At 40.5% G+C, this 14,416-nt stretch overlaps 2 protein-coding genes across 2 annotated transcripts; both read right to left on the bottom strand.

The window, feature by feature from the left end:
• Positions 1-7,099: 7,099 nt before the first annotated feature.
• MELLADRAFT_113780 (uncharacterized protein) lies at positions 7,100-8,792 on the bottom strand (the record flags this gene model as incomplete). Its single annotated transcript, XM_007418507.1, has 3 exons — positions 7,100-8,488; positions 8,555-8,632; positions 8,697-8,792. The coding sequence occupies 3 exons, from the start codon at positions 8,790-8,792 to the stop codon at positions 7,100-7,102; spliced, it is 1,563 nt and encodes a 520-aa protein (XP_007418569.1).
• Positions 8,793-10,113: 1,321 nt separating this feature from the next.
• On the bottom strand, positions 10,114-12,816 carry MELLADRAFT_46113 (uncharacterized protein; the record flags this gene model as incomplete). Its single annotated transcript, XM_007418494.1, has 7 exons — positions 10,114-11,044; positions 11,163-11,343; positions 11,415-11,521; positions 11,638-11,805; positions 11,890-12,036; positions 12,169-12,311; positions 12,381-12,816. The coding sequence occupies 7 exons, from the start codon at positions 12,547-12,549 to the stop codon at positions 10,424-10,426; spliced, it is 1,536 nt and encodes a 511-aa protein (XP_007418556.1).
• Positions 12,817-14,416: the final 1,600 nt, after the last annotated feature.

The following is a 14,416-nucleotide window of genomic DNA, read 5'->3' as shown; positions in this document are numbered from 1 at the left end:
TAGATATGTAAACCGATACAACCGAGGGAGAAGGACGATAGGCCATCTGCATGGGTGAGAAGAGCGTTCTCTTTTCATCTCTTGGCTTCAAGTGTTCATGGAGCCCACTGTGCCATCATATTTACGGTGTACTGGGGGAGTCTCTAAGTACCCACGATGCCGATAAGCAGCATCTGATTCCTACTTCAACACATCTTCATACATCATCTCATGCTGAATAATTTTTGAAAGAGCCAGTGACTTCGAGTTGTTCATTTTACAATTCAACGTATGTTGATGATATATGTGCCAATCTCAAATAAATGAATTCATAAGTCAAAAACAAGATATATCTGATCTAAATCTAAACCCAAGTAAGAAATTATCAGGAAGGACCAGGTAATGTGCTCTTTGTGATATTCTCAAGCATTTTCTGAATCTCTAAGTTTCTATCAACCAAATCAAATACTGACAAGTTCCGTCTGGGGTTTAGTTTTCAAGTCAACCCATACATGAGAGAAGCAAGACGGATATGAAATCAGAAGGAACAAGTTTTGATGAAAATCAAAACATAGATTTAATGTTGGCTAGTGTTGATTTACAATTGGAAAAAAGATGTGGACCTGTTTCTGAAGAGTGGATTGATAAGACACTGTAAACATTTTATACAAAGAGGGAATGGGAAAATGATTAAGAGTATAGTTTGTCATAAAAGGATCTACCACTGCACACCTGATCCATGATACCCACACTACATGTGCGCAGCAGACTGAGTAAATAGGTGGCTATCACACCACAGGAATGAATGAATTTGAAGCCCAATTGAGCAAAGTTGTGGTGTCCAAGTCTACAACTTTTCCCAATTGCCAATCTTGTTCAAAACTTGTTCACATTAGGTTTAAAAGCTTCCCTCAAGCTACCCTGCCAATTGGTTTACGTGTTTCGTATATACAACATACAAAAGTCTCTTTCAAATCACCTGTGGTCCTGTGTCTTGTCTGAGATTATCTTTCTAGTCTTTTGTTATATATTTATTTCAACACTTCCAATATGTCCCCAGAGGCATTGTTCTTTCACTGTCATATAGGCTGCTCACCAACAATGTTAGGTAACACTGACTGTTTGTGACAAATCTTCAGAAATACAGACGGTGTGTTTTACTTACTAGTCAAAGGTTTTCTAGAAGGATCTTTGTCCATGATCCACATTGTCTAGAAAAAACAAAGGAGCTCAGTGGGGACAAAGTGATTAAAGTGAGTACTCAAGGAAAACTTGTAAACAAGATGTGAATGAGATCTGTGATTGAGAAAAGTTCCAGACTTGGACAACACAACTTTACTCTGGCAGTGTCATGTACATACAGGTCTGCTCATTTGTCTGCTCATTCAAATAAGTAAATCTCATCTGATACCTCATGTGAAATTTTTCAATTTGACAAAACTGTCCCAAAAGTTGATTACATATACCTCCATAGCTACTCAGGCAATACTCTTAAAGCCATTTGTCAGTAACAAAACAGATGTCAGATGAAATTTAGTTGATGAAATTACACCAAAGCTTTGAGTCAGTGTATGTGGACAATTTTTTGTAATGATTCTGTCAAGCTGAAAGAAGTTACAGCATGTATTACATACAATTCAACTACCCAGATGAGCAGATAACTGAGCAAATCTGTATGTACATGATAGCCACCCATTCACTCAGCCTGCTGCACATATATAGCGTGAGTGTTATGGCTGAGGTGTGAAGTGATAGATCCTTTTATGACAAACTATACTCTTAATAGGCTGCCCATTCCCACTTGGGATGATGTATAATGTTTAAAGTATTAGTGCCATGGAATTGTTTCCATCATGGAGTTCAGTAATCAGAATAAATTCTTTATTTGTGGTAGGAAGAGATTCTGGTTTCTCTTTGTTTTTCAGAGGTGTGGCTTTGGGAGAACGCAAGATATTCTCAGTAAGGTAAAGAACACAAGTGTGCTGATAAAGACAGTGGTATGGAGACAGAAAGAATGGATATGTTTGAACAAAGCACAACAATTAGTGCAAACAAACCTTTGGAAGAACACAAGATTTTCTCAATAAGGTAAAGAAGACAAGTGTGCTGAGAAAGAGAAGCACCTAGTGGTACAGAGACAAAAGATGAGAATGGATGAGAAAAGGAAACTACAGAGTAGGAAATGTAAATGGCTAGGAACACAGATATCCAATAATATGGTGCGTGACGTTAGCACTCTTCTCCAACAGATCAGGTATGCAGACATTTGCTAACATAAATGTTTGGAGGAAAAAAAAATGTGGAAACACAAAGGGTGCGTCTATGACGTGGCTGAAGATCTAATGGAGTTCCTGAAGTGTACAATAGCATTAATATTATAGAAATGATTATGTTGTTAGGAAATGTCTTACTCTCTTTTCAAAAGATGAGGAAACAGAGTCAGATCAGGGGGACCAAACTAAACATATGCAATGTCAGTTGAGAAACAGAAAAAACATTGGAAAGGAACATTTTTAATGTTTGTTGGGATTGATGAACATTCCAATTAGCACTACCAAGTATGAGACTAGGTCACCAGTTGATGCAACTTTACCAACTCCTTTGATACACAATTCACATACCACATTATAACAAACTCTACCTGTACTACATGTCTTGATTGTATATCAACAGGAAACACATTCATTCTTATATAGAACATCTTCTCATAACACCAAGGTACAAGCAAGGATTTGAGAAGGAGGCATAAGAGCTTATGATGTCATGATAAAAATGAAATGAGAATACTTAGATGAAATCAACTTCTGACAAAATGATAATAAAAAGGATTACTAATAGTGAAAGTTAATTATCCTAATACCCCCTGCCTCAAAAGTCTATGAAGTTTCAAGAGAACAATATGTCACACCCATGTCAATGAAGCATCCATTGTGCATGCTGTGAGGTTGTCATTTTGTGAAAATAGCAGCAGTCATTTCACTAGTACCAGTAGGCTTATACAACAGCAAAAATCTTTCATCTTCAAATTTTTCCCAAATTTAGTGATACTGGATCTTGAAATTGTTGGTTTGAGCACAAAGGATAGAGTTGACAGTCAAGGAAATACAACCTTGATTTTTGTTAAATAGTCAAATAGTTTTAATGGTGAGAGTTTTGAAATCATTGAGAATTGTTTGAAGCCAAAGCAGCTCCTGACCCGCTTCCACTACTTTCTTGTATTCTACTTCTGTAGTGGAGAGAGACACAACAGGTTGTTTCTTGGATTTCCAGCTGACTGGGCCACCAAAAATCATAAATCAATACCCAGTGATGGATCTGTAAGTTTTGATGCAGCCAGCCCAATAAGCATCACCAAAGTTGGCTGGTCTTGAGTAAGCAAATGAACCTGCGGTGTTGGTGGGTGAACCATTGGTGATCTGGTAAGTTGAGATGCCCCAGAGATAACAAAGCAGTCTGTGGAACACTGCCCAATTCTTGTTGCCGGGATTCTCAAGCTGTTGCGGAAGCTGAGAGCAAGTGAATGCTAAGTTGGGTCTTGAACATTGCACAAGAAAGTTAACAGAAACTACAGCTTGTTGGTACTTACTTTGAAGTGCTTTTTCCGTTAGTATTGATGGATCCCTTGATGTACGCTTTATTACACGGTTTATTACACCTCTTATGCACTTTGATACATATGAAAATCATATGTAATTAACCTGTAACAATGAAAATATCAATTGTTACATGTTAATAGCCTCTTCAACAAGTCTCCTTATTGGCACTTGCCATGAGTGATGTTCAATACAAAGATCCCATTTGTGATTTTGCCTTTGAGTACAGGTAGAGTAGTTTTGCTGATTTTGGAACCTATTGTTGCCTAGATTAGTTAATTCAAAAACCTTTTAGAAAAATTGCAAGAGACTAATGAGGTTACCAATGGGAGAAGGATTGTGTGGTGCATTTGAAAAAGAAAGCTCTAAACTGACTCCTTTTACTAGAACAGTTGCCTCACCAATAGCTTGGATAGAGTTGCTGTTGGCCAGATAAGCGCTTTGAAAACATTTGGATTAGGTTTTGAAAGAAAATTGGTCATGGAACATGGTCAGAGATGCACCACTTTTGATTAAATTCAACACCTTAACCCATTTTTCCTGAACAGAAGCAAGAAGGAAAAAGGCAATTGCTGGAGGCACCAGAGCAGCTGAGGAGTTTTGTTTGGGAAGTGAAGAGGTAACATGTTTTTATTTGTCAAGTGCAGAAAAAGTTGGAAATACTGATTGGCAGAGTGAGAGATAGGTTAAGAAGGATAGCAAGTTCCCAGAGAGTTTCAATGGACAGCATATGTAGCAGTTTGAGATGAATTGATGGAAATTTCCCTCTTGTTCACATGGTTGATGATGTGATTGATCACAGGATTGACAGAGAGTTTTTCATAAATGAGTTTGGCACCATGAATCATTTCATTGTCAGTTTTCACTCCAGTGGCCAAGAGATTGTTCAAAATTTTCCATACAGAAGTTGTAAACCCTTGTGAGTTGGATCCATTGCAAGAGGGAGTGACAATTTGTGAGAAAACTCTACCCCTGTTGCATGCTTCAGTGGAAGCAAAGTGTCTCACCATAGTTTTCCATAGTTATATAGGTGTAATGTCCCTCAACAAGCTACATTACAAGAAGTCCACTTATCATACTTAGACACTTTAGGACATAAGACTTAAGCATTCATGTACTTCCTTTCCACAACACTACCTTGCTCTGACTCCTTAAGGATCCTTGACTAATTGTGTCATTGTCTCCTCTGGAGTCAGGTACCTCTATTTTTTATCATTTCTCATTTATATCTTTTCTCTCTCAAAGGATCCTTGACTAATCATGTCATTGTCTCCTCTGGAGTCAGTCAGTTTGTGATGTATAAGATCATACACAAACCCTTCTAAAGCCATACCCCTTGGTGGAAAGGCAAACCTATGGCTATAGAGGGGTTATGTCTTTGTTGGGGAACCCCTCTATAGGCATACATTCATAGCTATACATTGAAATCCCTCTAAAGGCGTGAAAGACATGGCTTTAGAGGGTGGTCTCTCTACAGCCATTGAGAATATCCCTCTAAAGACATGCACAACATGGCTTTAGAGGGTTGTCTGAGCAGGAAGAGACAGCAACATAGATTTGATTCCCAATTTGTGTGATGTAAGATGAATTTGCTTTGTCAAACAGTCTGATAACTATTCCATAGTGGTCTGGTGGTGGTGAACTGTCTACTTGATCAGTCATGGTGTGTATCTGATTGGTGCAACGATACTCAGGAGCAAGAATTTAAGGATTCCTACCACCCTATTGACCACTTTTCTATGGCTTTACATTGAAAAGATAGGGGTTTTTTCTGAATTCTGGGTATGTTTTAATGTGTTAGGCAGAAACTATGGAATTTTATCCAATTTTGGCCCCTCCCAACTCGGGAGAACTAAAAAACCATGCCTATAGACGGGTGAAGGCTTTAGAGGGGGACAGCTTTAGAAGGGTTTGACTGTACTTTGGTCCTAGAAACTCCTTCCACCACATCTTGTGGTGTCCCAATGTGCCTTAGAAAATCATACAATCTTCACAAACCTTCCGTACACCTTATCCTTCAGTGAACACATTCAAAGTCCTCACAACAGGATTCTTGTGATTAGATTTGTTGACCAGAAGTTCAGTGCTTTGATCAATTATTTTTGATTGAAGAAGACCTGTGAGGAACTTGTAAAGTAAGTTGTAAGATGCCAACCAGGTAGTATTGATCAGTAGGTCCTGGCTCAGATCCTTCTACAATGCCATCTAAGTTTTTCATCATAATGTAAGACTCAACCTTCTAATGCCATGGTAGGTGTAGGTGATTTGATGGAGCCGAGAAGGACTACATAGTTGATCTAGTATATTGTTCTTGGGGGAGTTAGGTATGGAGTCATTCTCAGAGTTGGAAATGTGCATGGATCAAGTTTGGATGATTTGATCCCAACTGGGCTCATCACCTTTAGAGCTGTGCCTTTGGAAGAACACAAGACGTTTTCAGGAAGGTAAAGAACACAAGTGTGCTGAGAAATACAAGTACCATTGGGATAGAGACAAAAGATAAGAATGGACGAGAAAAGGAAACTACAAAGTAGTAAACACATTCATGCTTATAGAGAACATTGTCTTGTAACAACCAGGTAAAAGCAAGTAGATTGAGGAAGCAAAAGAACTTATGATGACATGATAGAAATGAAATGAGAGTACACCATAGAGGAAATTAACTCATGACAAAGTGATAATGAAAAGGATTAGTAATAGAGTTAATTATCCTAATATGTTTTCAAAGTGTTAATTATTGAATTGAAACCCACTTTGCTTGTACTTCATACTTTTAGTTCTAGAAAGCAATGACAGTTGCCTTAGTTGATTTGTAGGATAAGTTAGGGTGAGTAGGGAAGAACCACACATAACATATCTAATGTTGTATGATGTATCTTTAGATTCTTGATAACCCCTCACACTATATGTTCATCTGACTGATCATTCATTGGAACTTCGTGAAATATATAATTACAGCATATAAGAGTTCAGTCTAACCTGCACATGATCACATCATTTGGATGGAAGTCATGCTGTATGCATCCAGGATGGTTATGCAATTTGGTTCTCAAATTTGGCATCAAACAGTTTCAAGATCAAGGGTTTTTGGTATGTATTCACACTGGTCACAGTACAGTTCCAGGACATACAATTGTGCAGGTGAGACTGAAGTGTTACATGATGAGGTTCAACTGAGATAGACTTCTGCTGCTTTGAAAAGTCTTACACATGTATAAGCAAGGCAATATGGACATGTAGATGGTTGTGGCTCTCTCACTCTCTCACTATCTTTATTGATAGACTTTGTTTGTTATTGAATGCTGTTTTTTATTTCAGATACAGGAGTTCCAGTAGACAAAAGAAAATGATAAAAAGAAAAAAGGGAAAGAGAAAAAAAGAGAATGCAAAAATAAAATGAAATAGATAGTTATGGAATGTATTGCAAAAGAAATTGAGAAAGAAAATGTTTGAACTTTTTTAGATTAAGATTAGATGATGTGTCAAGTCCTATGAAGACCATCAACATCAGACTTTTTGTGATGAATTTAATATGTTTCAAGATCAAGATTGAATTCCAAGCCAAAAGAATGATCCAGGTCCATGAGCCTCAAGAATGTGTCAATGTCAAGACTTTGATCAGCATGAGCAAAATGTTGTGTTTCCACTTCTATGAGTTCATCCGTGATCAGTATCGAGTTGAAAGGCTTTTCCAGAAGATCCGACGGTGATTGAAGAAAATTTGTCGGCTTCTCTGGATCCGGAGAAGGTCCGCATGAATCACATGTAACAAATTTGGGTGGTGAGGATTTGGAGGACACGCTCCTCGAAGAACAAAGAGTTTCAAGATCAGATGAATCTGATCTACGATGACGGGGTTTGATGAAAGTCTTGTTTGCCGTGGATGGAATCAATCGAGTACTTGTGGTTGGAGGTGTTGAAGTGGAGTCGAGAGAATTCAGATCTGAGCAACCGAGCAGTTCCTGCAGTATCTGATTGTAGATCTCGAGCTGAGGAGTTTCCTCCTCAGCAAGAGGCTCGGCAGGGGAAGGTGCTGTGATGCTCGAATCAATCGCTTCATGGACGTAAAAAGATTCCTCAAGATTGTAGTGGAACTTCCCTCCGAAAGACAATTCCACATTGAACTCGTTGTCCATATGTACAGAGAGATTGAGGTCACCAAATGATTCTTCGCCTTCAATACTGAGATCGAGATCAAAATGATCATTGTGATCACCAAAAGAGAGCTCAGACCGTGAACAGAAGCTCCTTATAGAGTTTTCTAAGTGAGATTCAATGTTTTCTTGAGATACGGAATCAATTGAATCACAACTTGTGGGGGTTGCGGATGTGAGCAAGGACGGTACAAGTGAACTGGAAGAGATTTGAGAAGGTTCGGGAGAGTTGATGGGAGAAAAGCCAAGTAGATCTTCAAGCATTTGATTGTAAATTTGAAGGTGAGGAATTTCGTTTTGGGAGAAATTTGCGATTGTAGAAGATGATGTCTGAAGGCAGACCGACTGAAGTTGGAGAGAATGTTCAGGCAAACAGTACTCGTTGATTGAAGAGTAGTTTTCCGCTTGAAATGAGGTCTCGAAAGCAAATTCTTTGTCAAAGTGGACCGATGTGTGACGATCACCAAATGAAGCTTCCAAGTCAAAACTTAAGTCAAGACAAGAATAATCACTCTGATGCTGGAAAGACTCGTCGGGATGAGTTTGTTCTTTGGCCTCACTACAAAAGGATAACTCGGATTCATCGGTTTGGCCAGAAGAAGTTTGGCCGCGAAACATGGATGTGAGCTTGAGAACAGGCGAATGGGTGGCCGATACGTCGAGCGACCATGTAGATTCAATAGAGCGTGTTGCCATCGACTCGTCAACATTGATAGTAGACACGGCGGCCGCACAAATCTGAACGGGAGATGCAATTGCGATCTGAGAAAATAAAGTGATATCAGAAATCAGCATTGGAGGAGATGGTAGAAAAGCGTGAAGACATACCTCTTCGGTTGAGAAAGAAGGTCCTGTGATAAGTTTTTGGTTAGAATGAAGTCTGACGAGCAAAGCATCATAAGCAGCCTGTAAAGATAAGTGTCAGCAATGGGATCTTGTCGAAAACACTGGAGTGAAAAGAATGATTTACCTGTGGTGACTGAGAGACTGCAACCTTGTTGAACACACACAAAGGGTTCAACAAGAACATCGCGGGCAAGTTAAGACCGAGAGAGAGGTAAGACATTGTTCTGGATATTGTGGTTAGGAGACGGTGTAGAAAGGTGAGGTGATAGATGATCAAGGACAAGAAGAGTCAAGATCGAAGGATGAGGGATGAGGGATACGAGGAAAGGATATTGTGGTTGGGATGGAAGTTGTGGAAAAATTGGTAGATGGTGCTCGGAAGGGAAGCAGTGGATGATATTTTTGAAAGTTTGGAGTTAGAAGAAGAGGATGATGGACGAGGATAATTTGCAACAAGTGATGGCATTTTATAAGGTTTTTGCATCTCCAGTTGTTTTGAGAATTGCAAAAATGTGGCAAGAGGAATTGTTCCTGTCGCGCGCGTCACTAGCTTGGTCAACACCAGCGTTCCTTGATCCAGGCACTTTGCCCCATGTCGACCACTATCAATCTTTCATTCGAGGATTCGTATCTCTTCTGGCTCAGCAAAAAACATATCACCACTCCCGAGTCCCTATAGCCGCTCGAACCGCCGATATTGCTGAAATGACGGTCACTCGGCGCGCGCACCGTCATTGACCCAATTCAAGCGTCAGGTTTGAGGTTTGAGTTGAGCTTTAGTCGCCACCCAGCTTTCTCAAGGAAAGTACTTCCATCGAATATGACCATCATCAGCAAACCACAAATCGTGATCCTCACTAGCCGCCTGATCTGTTGCAGATCGCCCAAACCCGATCACTCCTATTGCTCCGGCTCCATTCTGAATTGGACTGGGTCATCACACATACCGCTGCTAAGTCCTTCGAAATCAAGTAATCAGTCAATTTGATCAAATTTGAAGTGCAAGAACAATCTTCACAACCTTTGTCGATGCCGCTCACACATTCTCGTTTTAGTTTACAGTAGTTTGGCAATATTTCCAAAACTACCGACGTTCAGGCAATCGCCTCTTCGAACCATTCAGTCGAGCTGCCTTCAGTTTCGCATTGCGGCACACACCGGCGGCCACCACAATAGGGAATTTGCTCGTAAAACAGAGGACTTCATCGGTCGACCTTAACTCCCTGCGTCCTACGTCATTCCGCCAATACCTCATGTGACACGGGGATCCAGTCAGACCCTGAATTCAAAATCACCGCTGAAGCGACTTTAGATGTGTAAACCGATACAACCGAGGGATAAATATGATAGGCCATTTGCATAGGCCACAAGAGCGATCTCTTTTCATCTCTTGGCTCCAAGTGTTCATGGAGCTCAGAGGAGGGACCCTGCGCTATGATATTTAGCATGTACTATGGGAGTCTCGAAGCACACACGATGCCAATAAGCAACATTTGATTCGTACTTCAACACATCTTCATACATAGCCCATCTTGAATGATTTTTGAAAGAGCCAGTCACTTCGAGTCGTTCGTTTTACAATTCAAGGTATGTTGATGATATATGTGCCAATCTCAAATAAATGAATTCATACATCAAAAACGAGAGATCACAAATGGTACTAAAACAGAGAACGGATGGTTGGATGCGTATGATCAAGTTCTTTGATTATATCTAATAAGGCAGACAATATATCACTCAGGTAAGAAACATACAAGTTGAATTGGTTAAAAATATGGATTTTTTTGTTCGTTTTGCGTCGGGATAAACATTTTCTGGAAGAAAGAAATGCATGGAATTTTGATTTATCTTTCATGATGAGAGACTTTCGGCTTGTTTCTTGGCTTGTAATGCACAGAGCGCAGCTCCTACTCCAGATCCATCTTTAGCTAACCCAATCACCAATCTATCACAGACAGACTTATCAAACAAGTCTGTTAAGGCTCCCATCATCCTTTGTTGAAATTTGGGATAATGTTCAATCACACTACCATCCACCCCAATCGCTAGCGTTCCCTTTGGGTCCGTTTGCCTGATGATAGTAGCAATGGCCGTAGCCGAAAGCCTAGCAGCACGAGTCGCTACTATTTCACATATACGTTGGATCATCACACAATCAGCATCAGAAGCTTGAACTTCAAAAGAGGTGGTGATGATCTTCTTTGTTGCCTTTAGCCACATATCATTTGAGCTATTGTCGCGACCAAGCTCTATAGCGCTCATAAGAGCAGTGTCTATCCCGTAATGTGTGTTGAGATCGCGACTGGATAGACCTTTGAAGATGATCAAATTGTCGAGGAAATCAAGGATGATGTTCCTGGTCAATTCACCGAGATACATTCCTGAGATCATCTTTTCGAAAGCTTGCTTCCTCGGATTCATCGACTGTCGATCGAGTTTGTTATCATACTTGGTAACGGGAAGAACTTTGCGCTGGAGATCGAAAGTTGAAGACAACCGCCGGGAATAGGTACGAAATGCGTGAGGAAGAGTCAGATAAGCTAGCGATTTTGATACCAATGTATTGCATAATCAAATGCAGAGGACAGACCTCGTTATCGAATGCTCCCCATTCAGTGTTGATGATCATGTGATTGAATTTTTGTGATTTACTCGTCAACTTGTCAACTTTGTCGAGATTTTCTACGTAAGCGCCATTGGTACCGGTTCCAAAAATTGCGCCTACTATTGCACTACCAGACTGATAGGCTCTTGCCATCAATGTACCAGTTCTATCATCATTCAGAAAAAACAAGCTTAGAACTTCGAATTAGAAACTCAAAGTAGAGTAGGGGCATCTTACGTGTCGTTCACCAGGGCATTACAATGAACCTGTAAACCTCTACTATCTAATGCATCCTGAAGTAGCTTGACCACATCATTACCGACAGCACCCGACGCTTTGAAACCCTATTAACAAACATAACGTAACAAGAAGTGTACTTGAGATGAGTGACTTGGTTTGATCAGAAAGATGGCTTATGATCGGAAGGGGCGGAAGAGAGAAAAGTGAGACTGAAGTCTACCTTTGTCCAAGCAATCAGTTTTCCTTTATCTAATGCAGTTTGATGAGCCGGAAAACTAAAGGTGAAACCAAGATGAAGTCTTTCATCTGAAGACAGATCATGACCTAGTTCCACCAAGAATTTCTCAACGCAATCGGCAATAAAACCGAAAAGTTCGGCGGCTGTTCCCTACCGATCAAAAGGTTTCCAAATTTCGACAATCTTTGGGTGAGTTTGATCATGAGGTAAACAAGATTGAAATGTTGGGCTCACTGTTTTGACTTCATCTGATAACTTGTATTTATTGGACTTGATTGAAAAGGTCTTATCTCCGTTCAAATTCACCTCACATACCCTCAAGTTTGTGCCACCCAAATCCAATGCGAGAAAGATACCTTGTTCGTCTCCAGTGGGAACATCCTAGTTAAACAATCAGAAAACGGTCAGTCTTTATGATCGGATCTGGATTACCGAGGAATTGCCACATGGATGTGGAACACATTGTCATAAAGAATCGTCAGAGAGAGAGAACTGAAAGGGTGAGTCACCTACGTGAATGAAGGTCGGAATCATAGGTAGAAAATTGTGATTGTGAGTATCAGTTAAAGAAGGGACTTGACCAAGACCTCGAGTGAATTCCTCCAAAAAATGATCGACCACCGCTGATAATTTGGATTTGGAAACATCAAACTCCCCTAAAAAATACAAGCATGATGAGAATAGTTAAAAAGTGAGTTAGGAAAAAGAAAGAGTATAAGACTTACATTCTAGATTACGAAGAGCAGATTTCTGAGCCGATGATAGTTTCTCATATAAATCGGTAGGGATTTGAGTTAGATAAGAAGGAGAAGGTCGAGAATCATTAAGTTGGTTGTTGATAGTAGTGGCAGTGGTGGAAGTGGTAGAGTTGATTGGCTGAGTTGATTCGGCCATGTTGTTTTGGCTTGAATGTTGGTTTGAAGGTTGAAAGCATGTAAAGATAAGCTGATAAAGAGAGATAGAGAGAGAGAGAGGATGAAATCTAAAACTTGCAAGTGATTGGATTGGTGTAATTGATAGAGTGGTAGTGGTAGTGGTTAGTGATGACCGAAAGCTTAGATTGAATATGAGAAACGATGTGAAGTTGATTGATTCATCCTTTTAGTACATACATTCTACTTTCTACTGCTTTCTTTTACTGCTCAATCAAATCAAAACAATCGATAACTGTTGATCAAGTTGGTAAGACTATGTAGCCGGTGATCGGAGGTGAGTGCCTGTTCTATGAGATTACAAATACTCGGAACTCGGTCAACTGATCAAATCAATCAGCTTGAGTATCGGCAAGACCGCTTGATGAAGTGTTATTTTAAAACGTTTCAACTGCGCATGCTCAATTGATTTGGATTCGCTCAATCGTCATTTCTTTATCTTACTTTACATACATACTTTGTACCTTGATGGATCGCATTCATTCCAATATGTCCTGCACAACTTCATCCTTCACTTCATCAAGAGACTCGCAACAGGTCGCCACATCCGGTCGGCTCCGTATCATGATTCATACCTGTACTGCTTCCTTGTAACACATACCACAAGATACCACACGTGCGCACATGGCTCTTGGCGGGCGCAAGTTTGGGTATCCAGACACGCCCAAGCTGACCAAGCGCGACGTGGGTTCTTGTTCAGAGGAAACCTTGTCACAGGCTCAATCAAAGGACTTCTAAAAGGAAGACCCTTGGTCTTGTCTTCCGCTAAGGACCCCACAGATTGAATTTGAATGCGAAGAAATCAAATGAACTTCTTGGAATGTCATATACACACTTCAATCATTTCCTGTGTCAGGGATTCCATCACGATAAACATCAGGTAATTTGAAGTCAGGATTATTTCCAACTTCAAATGTCCTCAACCTATAGAGTAAAGCTACTTTGAGGGATATACAATCTGGCAAAAAATAACTTGGTTAGGTAATTATCACGTCTCAGCTTGAAGGTTTCAACAAGATGTTGATCACATTGAAGCATCTCCAAGATTAAGCCTTGAGTGAATGCTGATGGTCTGAACTTTGAAGAAAACTGGAGATAGGAGGGTATGATTTCAAACTTGTTGAGCAGATCCTGAGCGCCTTCCATCCTCTTCCATCATGATGGCCGAAAGTTTCGTAGCCCAGCTTTGATCTCACACACAAACATGAAACACCCCGGACCGACTCACGAGGATGAGCTGTGGCCCTGGCCTGGGGGGCCACGAGACATCCCGGGTACGGCATGACGGGAAGCCCGAGGCCAGGGTCCGGTGAGTGTAACTCCTCGAAGCTCGAGCCGGGTCTATTTTACGGTTTACCACCACTCAAGCTCGCCGGTGTCACACACACGCACTTTTAGAGCGCGCCCGCCCCTCAAGGCACCGAGCAACAGACTTCCATCGATCGTTGTCCCTCTTGACCCACTCTCACTCTTTCCACGCCTTAATCAATTCACAGAGGCTTGAAGGCATGAGAAGAACTTCTTACACATATAGGACAATCCCACTTCAAGTTCTCTTCGCCTTTCGCCTTGTCTCGATCATAACTTTGACGCATATACTCAGCGCGTGACGTTCATGCTGGGTTTCCCTTGAAGTTGTGATTATCTCAAATGCAAGTATGACCTTCATCTGATCAAATGAAATATCTCGAAGTTTTTGGCTTTTAACTGATGTCCTGTCTTTGTGAATCTAGTTTGAAGTGTCATATATTTGTCTTAGTCGTACGGCACCTTTGCTGATCAATCTGGTCACTTACTCAAACAGAAGGCTGCTGTTTCAATATGAGTGA

Source organism: Melampsora larici-populina, assembly GCF_000204055.1.
Source record: "Melampsora larici-populina 98AG31 unplaced genomic scaffold MELLAscaffold_94, whole genome shotgun sequence".
Taxonomy (NCBI): Eukaryota; Fungi; Basidiomycota; class Pucciniomycetes; order Pucciniales; family Melampsoraceae; genus Melampsora; species Melampsora laricis-populina.
This window is presented reverse-complemented; position numbering and strand designations above follow the sequence as displayed.